This window comes from Halyomorpha halys, unplaced genomic scaffold, assembly GCF_000696795.3.
Source record: "Halyomorpha halys isolate HHAL.00 unplaced genomic scaffold, Hhal_1.1 Scaffold71.1, whole genome shotgun sequence".
Classification (NCBI taxonomy): Eukaryota; Metazoa; Arthropoda; class Insecta; order Hemiptera; family Pentatomidae; genus Halyomorpha; species Halyomorpha halys.
The window spans coordinates 1573144-1587471 of record NW_027107476.1 but is presented as its reverse complement, the minus strand read 5'-3'; the positions used below and the strand labels follow the sequence as shown (position 1 = coordinate 1587471).

Sequence of the window (14328 nt, the reverse complement as noted above, 5' to 3'; positions counted from 1 at the left end):
ATTTCTCCGCCAATCAAAAAAATTCTCAAACTCAGTCAGTTATGTAACCAGTATCGTAAAAAAAATGTTTCAGGCTAAAACTAAAAGATTTACTGAAATACAGGATCCGTCTTGTCCCATCATGGGAATCGGCAGGACACAACAGGATTCAAGAGAGATCAAATTTTCTATAAATGTTTCTTCATTAAAAAAAAAAAATTGTACAACTATTTTTCATACACAAAAAACATTCTTAGTAGAAGTCTAGTAAGATTATCATTCAATTGTAAATAATGGGAGGAAGGCATTTTACCTTGTTACTCATATTTAAATTATTTTAGTAATTTCTTGGGGATTATAAATAATAATTTTATATTCCCCAAGAAATCTAGAACTTGTGTCAAAGTATAATTTTCCATTGATTAACAGTACATGCAAACGAAAAATAAATACTGAGGAGAGCATGGTCAGAGATGCCATGAGTAGAAATGTAGTCGATGTTTCAGCTTAAATTTTAGGCATTTCTCAAGGCCTAAAAAATAAAATGAGATAACAACCATAATAAATAAATAAATAATCTATATAACAAGAAAATTAAAAAAGAGTACAAATAATAATGTAAGTAATAATAAATATAGGAATAGTAAGAATTTTCACTGAAAATAAGTATTAAACAAAATGGGAAAAAAGAAGATATATATGTAAAATCAAATAGTACTTTATATAAATATTGAAAAAATTAAATTAACACAATGAAATATTTTTCTTTTCCTTATGTTAATTTTTATTATTTACTTAAAGTACTAATTGATTTTTCATATATGCTATTCTTTCATTGTTTTGTCTTTTTTTTCCTCCATTAATAATATTTTTAATACTCATCTTTTGTACAAACTGTATTTTAATAAGTAAAATATTCATCTTTTTAATTTTCTTGTAATATTGTTTTTGTTTTTTTAATTTATTGTGGTTGTTATCTCGTTTCTTTTTTTTGTCCAGAGAAATGTCTAAAATTTAGACTGAAACATCGGCTGCATTTCTACTGATCGCATCCCTGACCATGCTCTCATAATATAATTATTATATTTAATTCATTTTATTTATCAGGACTAAATACCATCATTCAATATAAATAATAATTTTATATTCCCTAGAAACGTAGAACTTACTTGAAAGTATAATTTCCTATTGATTAACAGAGCATGCAAACGAAAAATAAATTTTGAGGAGAGCATGGTCAGGGATGCGATGAGTAGAAATACAGCCGATATTTCTGTCTAAATTTTAGACATTTCTCTGGACAAAAAAAAGAAACGAGATAACAACCATAATAAATAAAAAAAACAATATAATAAGAAAATTAAAACGAATACAAATAATATTATAAGTAATAATTAATATGGGATTAGCAAGAATTTATAAAAATCATACTTTAGCAGACCTGATAAAGAACATCGTAAAAACGCTTTAAATTTTGTATCTCAGAAAGAAACATTTTTTTTTTTTTCGAAGTGGTTTAAAAGAAAAAACAATATGAACTGACCTGTCAATTCTATAACTATTTTCCATTTCGTTAATTTTTTTACTTCGTTTTAACATATATCAGACGATCCAACAGTTTTTTAACTGTTCAGGCAACAATATCGACAAGTGAAATAAAAAATAAAATAAATTAAATAATTCTATTTTAGATTGTAGCCCATTGTTGATAAGATACTCTGCAACGTGAGAGTTACCCCACACGTTCTATCAGAGACCGTACCGATGGCTAATAAAAGTTTTACGACCCTCCGCCTAGAAGAAGCTCCGACATTGTGGTCAAAGTCGATGACCTGCTATAAGAAGATGCATGGCCAATCTTCCATCGACCTCACTACCATCTCATTTCCTAATCAATCTGTACTTTTGGAGATACTGCATTCTAATCAGTCCATGCACGATTCCCATAGGATCCCATGAAAAACTCAATAAAGTTTAATTAACAATAAAGAATATGTAATGTACTCTACTAAAATAGAGAATAAGCAAAAAGCAAATCACTAATTTTTTAAAAATCCGTTTATAACTAATTTTGAACTAAATAATTTATTTGGAATTACCTTTATCACTTTATTCTCTTTTTTTCAAAATATTATTTTTTATTAATTACTGTTTTACCTATTACTGTTGTATACCTGCAGAAAATGACTTTTTTTAAATTTTCTTATTTTATTTGGTCAAGAACATATTGTCAAGTGGACTATTACATTAATTTATCGGTGCTGTAAATTGAAAAAAAAAATCTCTAAAATCATAGAAGAATTTGACTTATTAGCGATTTAAGTTATTATTTTTATTTTACGTTTTAATCTTAATTCTCATCTATCTCAGAAGAACAGCGACAGTCTGCAAACGAGATGTTTATTCGAATATGACATTTCATAAATAGGAAAATACACTTATGACTCAGCATCATCTCTTTTCTGACTTGCTTGGAATATGAAACTCTAAGATTACTGTGTTAAAGAATAAAACATCGTATTTACAAACAACATGAACATAACACAAATTACTTTTTTATACATTAAATTTATTTTTAAAATATATATTAGGAAGTAAACAATTTCACAATTTTCACTTTTAACTTTCTGACTTAACTTTTCTGTTTTATTTGTAATATATAAGATCTAATACGATTTTAACTTGTATTTTATTAATTTTTAGTAAATAAAATATTTTTTCTTTTACCCAATCATTAACTATTTGTTTTATTAACAATAGGGATGAATTATTCGCTACGATTAATTTAATTTTTTGTTAATTATGATTTAATTATTAACAGTGGATTTGCAATAAATTTATTGAAATATAATTGATCACAAGAATTTTTATTACTTCAGGGAAGGAGTTAAAGTTTGTTAAAATATTTTTAAAAATGAGTCTTGTGCCCCTCAGACATCCGGCTGTCTATGGGCACCCAAACTCCTACGATTGTATTGCTAGATCAAGCAGTGACCTATTTTGGCCATTTTTTTTTTTAACCAATAAAGTAGTCTGTCACAAGTTTGTTTAGTGGTTAGTGTACTAAGTCCTGGTATTTTTTATAGAAGTCGCAGCACTCATTTTAAAGTGAGAAAACAACGGTCCCTTCAGTTGTCCCCTTGACCAGCGTTATCTTTTTTCACTTGGGACCAAGAACGAATTAAGAAGTACGATTTCCTCAAGAAGATTGAACATCGCTGATATTGATAGAAACTTATTTCCTTAAATAAACTGACTTTTAAGAAGTAATTACTATAAGGACTAAACTTATAGAGAATGCACTCTATTTTAAATAGTGTTGTGTTTTACGTGCAATAGGTACTTTCCAAGATACTGAGCATGGATTGAAAAAATAATGTATCATTTAGGATTATTCTTGGATAAGATAAACTACCGATCCTCTGCCAAGTCAGATGTTATTCCAAACCCTAGTAACATTTTAGGTTCTGAAAGTTGAAAACAAGGCATAAAATAAATAAATATTGTTTTGTTTATTTATGTTGTTCTTTGCTGACCGCACCCCCCGACAAACTTCTCCAATCATGAATAGTTTAAGTGTTATAACGAAGTGAGAAATAAAATTATTATTTCCCAGTTCTTTTATTACTTTATTTTAAATAATTATCATTTTTTACATCTATTTATTAACTAGACTTTCATATATATTGCATTATTTGTTCTTTCCTCTTACTTAATTTTAATATTACTCTTCTCGTACATCCTTTATCTTATTATAATACTTAATGAATTCATGTCTGTCAACACTATTTATGTATTTATAATGTAAGTTATTTTCTAATCATTCTATATATACTTTTATTCATTGGTTGTTATCTTGTTTTTAGCCCTGATGAAGGTTAGAAATTATACCCGAAACATTGGCACTTATTTGTATTCTTCACTGACCGCAACCCAACCATCTTCTCCTCTTTACATAAATCCTAAAACTATTAACTCATCATCGTTTAATTAATTTAATTTTTTACGCAATTTAATTATATTACTCATGCCATCATTGGATTCTCCTTCCCAATTTGATGAGCTAGGGCGCCCTATATAAAACAAAGTTTCGAAGCTCATTAATCTACGAGAAATAGTAGATAACATCAACCTAAACATTTTTGCATGTACCCTACTTTCCTTTTCCTTATTAATGGAGGGTGCGGAAAAAAAACAAAAAAAAAAAAAAAACATTAATCTACGGTTAACTATCTACACCTCATTAATCTATTCATGCCTGTCAGCATTATTTATATATCCATAATGCTAGTTATTTTCTAATCATTCTGTATATTATTCTTTTGTTGTTATCTCGATTTTTTTTTCTTAGGCCTGATGAATGCTTGAAATTCTGCCCGAACCTTTGGCACTTATAAATTACTTTTACTTATTTATGTCCTTACTGACCACACTCCGAACATTTTATCCTCTTTATAAGTATAATAAACGCGTAGACTTTTATAGACTCTAGATCGAAAAATATTACTTAGCGCCCTCTGGAAATTATTATTTTTTAAATTTTAATAGCATTCAATAGGAAATATATATGTATTAATGTTTCCACCTGTTCCGTAAAATATAGCAAAGAAAGGTGTAAATTAGAAACATTGAACTTGGAAATTATGAAACTATTTATTGAACTCAGAATAGAATATATAGAAAAATTAAAACATTCGAAACCATCTTTATGAAAAGGACGAACCTGGTGTGCTGCAAACAATTTAGCAATCCTCGGCTCAATTTTCGTCAGCAGTTGTATTGTTGACTGTGACAACTTGTAGTTCACAAGTTAACTATTTATCGTCCCCCCCCCTAAATGCACCAGTGGCCACCACCGCCCACTTTGGGAACCACTGGCTTAATGTCATGACAGGATACAAGGACTACTGGTAGGTACTAAGGTCGGTTATCTTGACCTTAGTTTCACTGCTTCCCATCCTCACAACATTGACCCATAACTGGCTTCTCACACCCTAACCCATAAGAGTACGCAACTAGTCTTGTTAAACCTGACCCAGACAGAATTCCTTCCGCTGGCCTATTGTTTGTCCGCATTCTTCGAATAACAACTCTACGAGTGAGCAGTATTTTATTTCTTTTATATTTTATGGGGAAAAAATACTTTAATTATGAAAATAAAAATACTTTTATATGAGTAGTATGTGACCATTTTTTTCACCCTTCCATTAATTTTATTATTTCAAACAAAACTATTTGTATACATAATACAAATAAACATAAATGTCCTTTCTTTGCCGAATGTGAACATTCTTTCTTTAACTAATTTTATCTATCTTAACCGATTACTAATCGTGAGAACTATTATCAACAATATCATAATCATACTACGTTAAAGCCAAGGATACTTATTAATTTATGAAAATAAATTAGGCTACTTTCTATTTTTCTTCAACTACATGATAGCTACGATGCATTATTAATTTTTAGGTTTTTGAACTTTATATGCTTCTGAACGATTTTTGTACTATGATTTTAGATCTGTAATTTGTTTTTAATTACAATCATCTATTAATTCTATGATCAGCTAAGTACAATTAGCATATTAATTGTTTCGTGAAATATGTATATTATGTACACTTCATAACAAAGAATGCCATATGTGTTGAGGGACTTACACGGTAGAAAAATGGTGTGAAAAAAAACAATATATTTTATAATCCTCATGTTTCGGAGGAAGCCCATGTTCATGTTTAATCTGTGCTATGTTTCGATGTATTAACCATTATCGATATTATAAAAGTCTTTGTGTCACTTGCAAAACATCTGTCGGGACCCCAGGGTTGACAAGGGTCAGAAAGGGATCAGCAGCTGTCAACGCAAAGAGAGTTTCCCCAGAGGTAGAATGGATACCAGTTGTTTAGGGTAAAAACCCATTAGCCAGGTATCTAGAGGGAAGTCAAATATAGTTTGTACACAACACTTGTAGCCCCTTGTAACTTATTTTTCTTGGGCGTGGCTAATGATAGCCAATAAGATGTAAGATCTTAAAAAGGTGATGCCCCTAAGAACAAATGGGGGGCAGTGGACTTGGGACTGGAAAGCAGAGAAGCAGGTACAGAACACAGAAGACAGAAGCACCTGGAACGCCACGGCTTAGATGTCACTACATACCACGACCAAATCCATTCGTGCAAAACATCCAATACACGTTTTGAAGTCCCTGAATCCAAATAACCAAAAATTCTCGCAAAATGGTCTTTGTGTGAACAGCCTAGCTCAAAAACGAAAAGTAGTTATAAACTGAAATTACATTTTGGTGGCATGTGTGTGTCTAGGATGCTACAATTAATCGACCAACCAGAAGTGCCCCTTTAGAAACTTGATTTTACAATTTTTTTGGAAATTTTCAAAAACAGCTCGATGTTTATCTAACTCATGGTTGGATCAATAACTCTGTAGCCTAACTTATCTGACTTTTCAAACAGACAATTATAGCGAGTATGTTTGTCGATGTACGACATCGCAACAGTCCCACAAGAGGAGACCATAACACCAAAAAAAGGCAATCCTTCCCGACGGAACCCCACTAAGACCCTTTTTCCTCAACCTTCTATCAATTTTATTATTTCAAATTCACATGTATGCATAATACACAGTAAGCAAGTGCTCTTTTTTTGCCAGAAAGGCATTTTAAGGTAGGTTCTGGGATCCACCGTTTGTAATGTAGCACTGTGGCGCTAAGACCCTCAGGGAGCGACGGTCTAATTTCACTTTGGAAATATTTGCTTAAAACGGGAAGAGAAGACGTTAAGACAGTTAAATCGAGCAATATTTTAAAAACGCCTGAAATTGAAAAACGGCGTGAATAGTCGCAAGAATTCGAATTGGAAAAAGCCAAAATGGTCTCTCTTCCGATCGAATGCATGTGTACAAATTATATTTTGCTAAATTTTTGATGAGTTGAAACTGATATTCTTGGTAGGAAAAAAAGTTGAAGTACGTTATTTTGTCGTTAGTAAATGAAAGTTGTGTAATGCGCACTTGATAAAGTATAACTGTGAGGTGTTGACTCAGGTCAACACTAATCCTCTTATATCTTTTTTTGTTACAATGATGTCTGCATTGATTGGTTAGTTATTTAATACTCTTTGAGTGACTTAAGGCTGTGTTTTTGGAAACACAAAAATTTACTGCTCTTTGAGTAACTTAAGCCCGTGTTTTTTGAAACACAAAAATTTACTGCTCTTTGAGTAACTTAAGCCCGTGTTTTTTGAAACACTAAAATTTACTACTCTTTGAGTGAATTAAGGTTGTGTTTTTGAAACACTAAAATTTAATACTCTTTGATTGACTTAAGGCTGTGTTTTTTGAAACACTAAAATTTACTGCTCTTTGAGATTAGGCCGTGTTTTTTGAAACACTAAAATTTACTGCTCTTTGAGAGACTTAAGGCCGTGTTTTTTGAAACACTAAAATTTACTGCTCTTTGAGTGACTTCAGAAACTTCCTGTAATATCCTTTTTATTTTTTATCTTTAATTATTTTATCACAGTCGGGAACCTATATATCTTATTAAATAACTCGGCCATCTTAGCGATGTAAATATATCAGTGGTACTTACATTGGATACATTGAGTGTTGTTATAGGTGGCGTAGTAGGGAAGGCAAGCGCAGACCCCATGGTTGCACCTACTGTTCTGGGTCGTGCAGTCCTGATCAATTTCACAAGCGCTACCCAACCAGCCTCCGAATTCAGCAGAAACCTAAAATAGAATTAGAATTTTAGCACATTTTTTCCCAGCATTTGTTGACTGAGGTTTAAAATTAATATTAAATTTAAGATAAATTTAGACAAGAGAAAAGAAGACTAAAATCTAATTATAATCAGAAAATATAAAAAAAGAAGAATTGAACAAAGACCATTATTGATATGCATTATAGACTTACCAACATGAGTTTTAAGAATTATAGAAGGTATTGGACAATAGAAAATATATTTTGCATCTGAAGTAAGCATGGCACCTAGAGTAAGCCTAAGAACATTACAGAACTATTTGTTAATCGAATCATTTAATAAGGAAAGGATTTTGATAAATAATATCAAATGAAATAATTAAAACTTAATTTAAATAAATAATTGAATAGATATAAGATATTTTAAGTAGATTTGGATCTAATTGCAATCAATTCCACTTCAAGATAGTTCTTCCGGTAACGTCAATACTTCAGAGAAAATGTTCTTTTGTTTAGTTTTAATCAGAACACGTTCAAGTTAGCAATATGAATTAATTCAAGCCCCTGCACGTAGTAGCCCAATATGAGAAAAAATGCCGTTATTTCACTCCAATTTTTGATTACTTTATTACGAAAACTATGAATAATTACTAGTTAAAATTGATCTCTGCCAATTATATGTAGCAGAAACAAAAAATAGCGGCTGTTTCAAACCGTTAAAAAAATAATAATTTTCATTCGGAACTCTATATCTTTCAAACAACCGAACACTAGAAAACCTCATTTAAAATACAAATTTGCTAAAATATGAGTCGTAATGGTTTCCGAGATATAGCTTTTTAAAAAACAACATTTCATAAAAAACTATACTGAATCAGTAGAAAGTGAATTTATTTTGAGAAATCTATATCTCAAAAAGCATTCGACGTACGAATTTCTATTAGCACTCAAATTAAAGATAGTTTAATATACTATTAAATAGTTTATGACGTTTATCTCCGTAGGAGTAGTAGTTTTCATGATATTTGCTAATATAAATTGATTGATAGTTGTTCTATTTATAGAACAATATATTTTTTCAAAAATCAAACATTTTATCCGAACAACTAGAAATTTACATTTTGTGAATTTATTTTGTCAAATATCATAAAACTACTACTCTTAAGAAGATAAATGTTAGAAATTATTTTATAGTAAATTTAACTAGCTTTAATTTGAGTGATTGCAAACATTTCCAAGTCCAATGGTTCGTGAGATATATTTTATCATACATCATACTTACTGTTCGAACAACTATAAATCATTTTATATTAATAAATATCATGAAAACTACCACTCCTAAGAAGATAAATGTCATATACTACTTAATGGTACATTAAACTAGCTTTAATTTGAGTGCTAATAGACATTTGTACGTCGAATGCCTTTAGATATATAAATATTTGAAAATAAATTCACTAACTATTATTCTTTTAGTTCATTTTTATGGAATGTTACTTTTTAAAAAGATATATCTCCGGGACTATTAAACGTAAATAGCTCTATAATGACTTATATTTTCGCAAATGTACTCTACTTTAAATGACGTTCTCAAGGTTTTCTAGTGTTGTCGGTAGTTTTAAGGATATAGAGCTTGGAATGAAATTTTTTTTTTTTGGTTTTGAAACAGCTACCATTTTTTATTCCCTCTACCTATACTTGTCAAATTCTTCAATTTTGAGTCGTAATAATGCATAGTTTTCATTAAAGTAATTAAAAATTGGGGTGAAATAACTTCCTTCTTTTTTTCCCGGCTCTTGTACTATCCGTATTAGTGTTAATCATTTCAATCTTTGACTGTGTGCGCCGTATATCAAAAACTGCTTTAAGCGAAATTTATAAAGCATTCTGAAAAAAAAGACAAAATGTGTTAGACAATATTACCATTTGAAGAGATGGTGAATATTTTTTGTTTTTAAAATCATCGCAGATTTACCTGTTTAAAATTAAAACCTCGAATCTTCTTTACTCAGTAGTTCATTAATATCTGACGAAAGTAAAAGGGCCCGTTTAGAAGATCAAGAATCACTTTTTCTGCTGGATGGTGGATGGAGCCACGGAATCCTCTGGCCCATCCAGCTACGTGTTCTCAGCAGTCCATGACAACTTCACCATGACTCTTCCCCAATAGCTACCGTTAAGGCTTCTCATTTCCGGGGTCCTCTCGTTTCTTGACGTCCTTGCTTACTTTCTCGTAAGCTGCATTAAAATTCCAGGGCTTATGAGCTCTTTTTAAGCGTTTTTGCATTTTTTTTTTTTTGTAAAACATTGCTTTGCTTGCTTTCCGCCATTCATTGGATAGGGTTCAGAGCAACATTGCAATTTGTACCGTGCCCATCTTCTAGTTCAATATTCATTAGATTCTGTTCAACTCTAACATTTTACCGATAATTGATAAAATAACTTAATTTTTTTTTCTTTATAGTCATTTTGTCATAGTTATTTGATTTGAAATCCTGAAATTTACCAACATAATCATAGAAGGATCACCTCATGATAGTGTCCACCTATCAAATCATCCATAGTCAAGACTTTATTCATTCACTTTTTAAGAGATATCAAAATTAAGAACATAAAATTATATTGAATCCATACATTTTCTTCATGGAACCCGCTTGGACTTGCACATCAAAGATATTAACGAGAGCTGAAAAGATTACAAAACGAACCCTAATTCATATACCCTAAATATAGAACTGCCATATATACTATAATAATATATGAATTAATTTAAAATATTTGATGGCATTTAACAAGGACTTGTTAGCAAATTAAGATTAAACAATGTTAATGCAGACGTATCACCGAATCATGGCTTCGCGTCTGTAGCAGAAAATGTTAAATTTGTAAAATTTTGTAACAGCTCTGGCTATTGTTAACAGATTTTTTTTGCATCGAAGTATTATAAATATTTTTCTAAAACTATTTCAATAAACAAAACCTTCCAGTAAAATATTGTTCTTTTATATTATTATTAGCAGATTTTTGGTGAGTGTTAGTTTTTTAGAACTTGTTCATTAATTTTTGTAAAACTTATTTGTTTGTTTTTAAATTATTTATTTATTATTAACGTATATATCTGTCTGTAACTTATTTGTATGTTTTAACTTGCTACTTACAATTTAATTTATTAATATTTTTATTTATGTTTACATTTTCATTTATTCATAATTTCGTTTTCTTATTATTAACTTGTTTTTTGCGTCCGCACTGCAACTTTTTCATTTCATATTTTTCAGTCTTTAAATTTAGATAAAACTTGTATTAAAAATTAATTATTTGTGATGGATTACTAAAAGAGAGAATCATGAGATGAACGAGGGTGGGATAGACAGGATAAATAGGTTAAGAAAATGGGAGGAAAATTCAAGTTTAGTTATTATAACTAAAAACAGATTCATTGGGATACTAATTAGTGTCTTGTAGTAACTCAATGAATTTGTGCAGTATTGCTTGTAAATGTTGAATGAGATGAACCATTATTATCATAATTTAGGCATTAAAAGAACTTATAAGACACGAGAATTGTATGTATAATGTGGGTCTTGCGGTGAACACGTAAGGAAAAAAGAGATTCCGCATCAGGGTCGAAAAACTGGCATACCAAAAAATAAGAACGTAGGGAATCGTGCCGGCTGTGTATGTGTGACAGGACATGTTCTGCCGGGCGGTCGTGACAACGTCCGACGAAAGCGGGGAAATGTGCCACAGTCCTTGTGAAGGATACCGGACCCGTGCTCACAGGTTTCCGTCGTGGACAGGTCAGAAGAAAATGAGGTTTGAGTGAAAATGAATAAATAATAAAAAGTTATATTCGATTATAAATATGCCTATGTAATCTGTATTCTGATCCACAATGTTGCGGTATGAATTAAGCATAAAGTTGTCGAGTATAACGCGAAGATTATTCAAGACACTTACATACGTACCTTATAACATTTTTAAGTAAATCTCTTACAGCCTCAATTTTCCCAAATAAATGATCGACGTGTCCGACATAATGTCCAATCTCAGGACCACCATTATGTGTCAAAATATTTTATATTTTTATTTTTATTTGTTTATTGATATTTACAAATTTATCAAAAATATATGCAACAAGCAAATTTTATGTTTGTTATACAATGACATGATACATCCATGTGAAGAATCTACCTATTGTTGGACTCCTATAACATTTCTAGAGATTTCAAGGCCATCTTCTTTTCAGACACCTAGGATGATCGCCCAAAATATATATTTCATCATTTACCAATCCTTTACTACATTCAATTAAATAATAATATGAACAATAGATACTTTATTGAATTAACCCCATTACTATAACATCATGTAAAAATGAGTATATCACCAAACCTTAACGTGTTAAATTGATCTTAATCTAATAACATCAATTATTTTCAAAAATATAGTGTTGGACTGTTTATTTTTGCTACTGGAGGTCCACTCCATGAAACTAACAATTTTTGTCTATCACAAAATGCCAGTGAAATAATCATTATTTTGTGTGTTTTTTAAAATTATTTAGTTCTTATTTGAAACAGTAATTAACAATCCTATAACTAATTCACAAAATTTTAAGTTAAAGACAAAAACATAGTTGTATGATATGGGTCTACCCTACAGTAGTAGTAGCTCCCTCCCCTCAAAAAACACAGGAAAACGCTCTATTTTTGGAAATAATTGGGGATGTCGCATTATTTTAATAAAACTAATAATATACATTTGGGCAAATACTCATTTTTATTTCCCTTACCACGGGTCAAATTTCCAACATATCTGTCGGTTTTAGAGACTCCTGGATTCAAAAGTAGCAGTTTCATCATTGGTCTGTCTGTGTGTGAGCGCCACGTTTGTCTTTTGAAATGTTAAGTGAATTTTGAAGCTTCGTCTTCTGTTTTGTAGGATTTTGGCCCTGTACAAAATCGGGCAGTCTGTGCACACCGTATTTTTCTCTTGACTGTTGCACTAAAACCATTTTAACAATTTTGATAAAAAAATTAATTAAGGTCTCCAACGTAAAGCCCCTTAACTTTTCATATATTAAATAAATATTATTAGTTATATTATATTAATTTGAAAGAAATTAAATTCCCTGAAAAAAAAAAAAAAATCGTTTGTTGAATTTTGAATCCATGTTACCGTTTAAATTCGGTTTATTAATTGTTTGACTAATTCCAAAACTATACATCTCCCAGAATATTTCATATATTCGCTGGAGGCATAATTAAATTGTGAAATAAGAGACAAAATAATAAAATCTCTATTGGACTAATATTAGTGAACATACAAAACGGTATTATTGTATACTTAGCAACCAATGTGGTAAGGAAGTTGTCAGTGGGCATACCAGATATTTTACGTAATGTTATAGGTATAAAATCAATTCAATAAATTATATATTGTTCATAATAATATTTAATTAAGCTTAGTGAAAGATTGGCGGATGACCCATTGTTATATCATATTAGAGAAATAATTTTAGGTCTTGAGAATGACCAATATCCTGGCAACGTCGAGGGGTATAGTTATTTACTTAGAGATAAAAAATATAAAAATAAAGAAATTTTGATCCCATTGAATTATTTTCAAATTTGAGGAATCAAATTTTCAAGATATCCTAATTTTCTATATAAGTAGTAAAATATACAGGAATAAAAATAGGCCACAGGTCTCGGTCACTTTCGGCAGGAAGGAGTCAGTCAAAGAAAGTGCCGAAGGATGCGATACCCTAATCATAGCCTCAATTCAGTCACGGTGGTTAATGGGGGTTCCTAAGTAACAGGAGGTCTGTCTAAATTTGTTTAATAAAATTTAAATAAAAATATAAATATATATATAATATATATAAACCGCTCACAAAAAGTTAAAAGCGTTTATCGGACGTGCTTATTCAACTCTTAGTGAACTCCTATATTTTTTATTACCATTTTTTTGTAAGATGTTTTACTGTAGATCTTTGTTTGAGATGAATTAACAGAATAAGACACACAAAAACTAAAAAAAATGAGTTTCTTTGATTTTATAAAATAAGAAAAAAGTTATAATCGGGTTTAATTTTTTTTTTTTTAATAATAAATTTATTGATATTTACAACTTTATACATATATACACATCAAGTAAATTTGCTGTAAGTGATATTATGACATGATAAAAACATGTGGAGAATCTACCCATTGATAGAACTCCAAAAACATTTCTAAAGGAGAAGATCTCGAGGCCATCTTCTTTTCAGACGCCTAGGAGGATTATTAAGTAGTGAAGGAGAAGCTAGGTTAGAAACGAGTTGATTTGGGTGGTTGAGAAGTTTATTATGGAAGGATTGGTATCTGGTTCAGGCCAAATCGGCTACATAGGGGACATTAAGGTCCAGATGGATGATTTGATTTGTGACAAAGTAAGGAGCATTAAGGATTGGATTCGGGAGGAGTTAGATAGTTTAGTGGAGCCCCATAGCTCAACTCCGTATGTCCAAATAGGCGTTATAATAGTCATGTAGATCAGTCTTTTGTAATGGATTGGAAGTTTGGACCGTTTGTCTAGTAAATGTTGTAATAGTCGGAATCGACGAGCAGTTTCCTGTCTTTTCAGTCT

The 14328-nt window shown here is 30.5% G+C and overlaps 1 protein-coding gene across 1 annotated transcript in view; it reads right to left on the bottom strand.

Moving 5' to 3' along the window:
- Positions 1 to 14328, bottom strand: part of LOC106692790 (sortilin-related receptor) — a 105672-nt gene that overhangs the window by 40860 nt on the left and 50484 nt on the right. The window contains exon 2 of the mRNA XM_067045815.1: positions 7583 to 7724. Coding sequence (XP_066901916.1) covers positions 7583 to 7724 — 142 coding nt within the window. The remainder of the gene's footprint in view (positions 1 to 7582; positions 7725 to 14328) is intronic.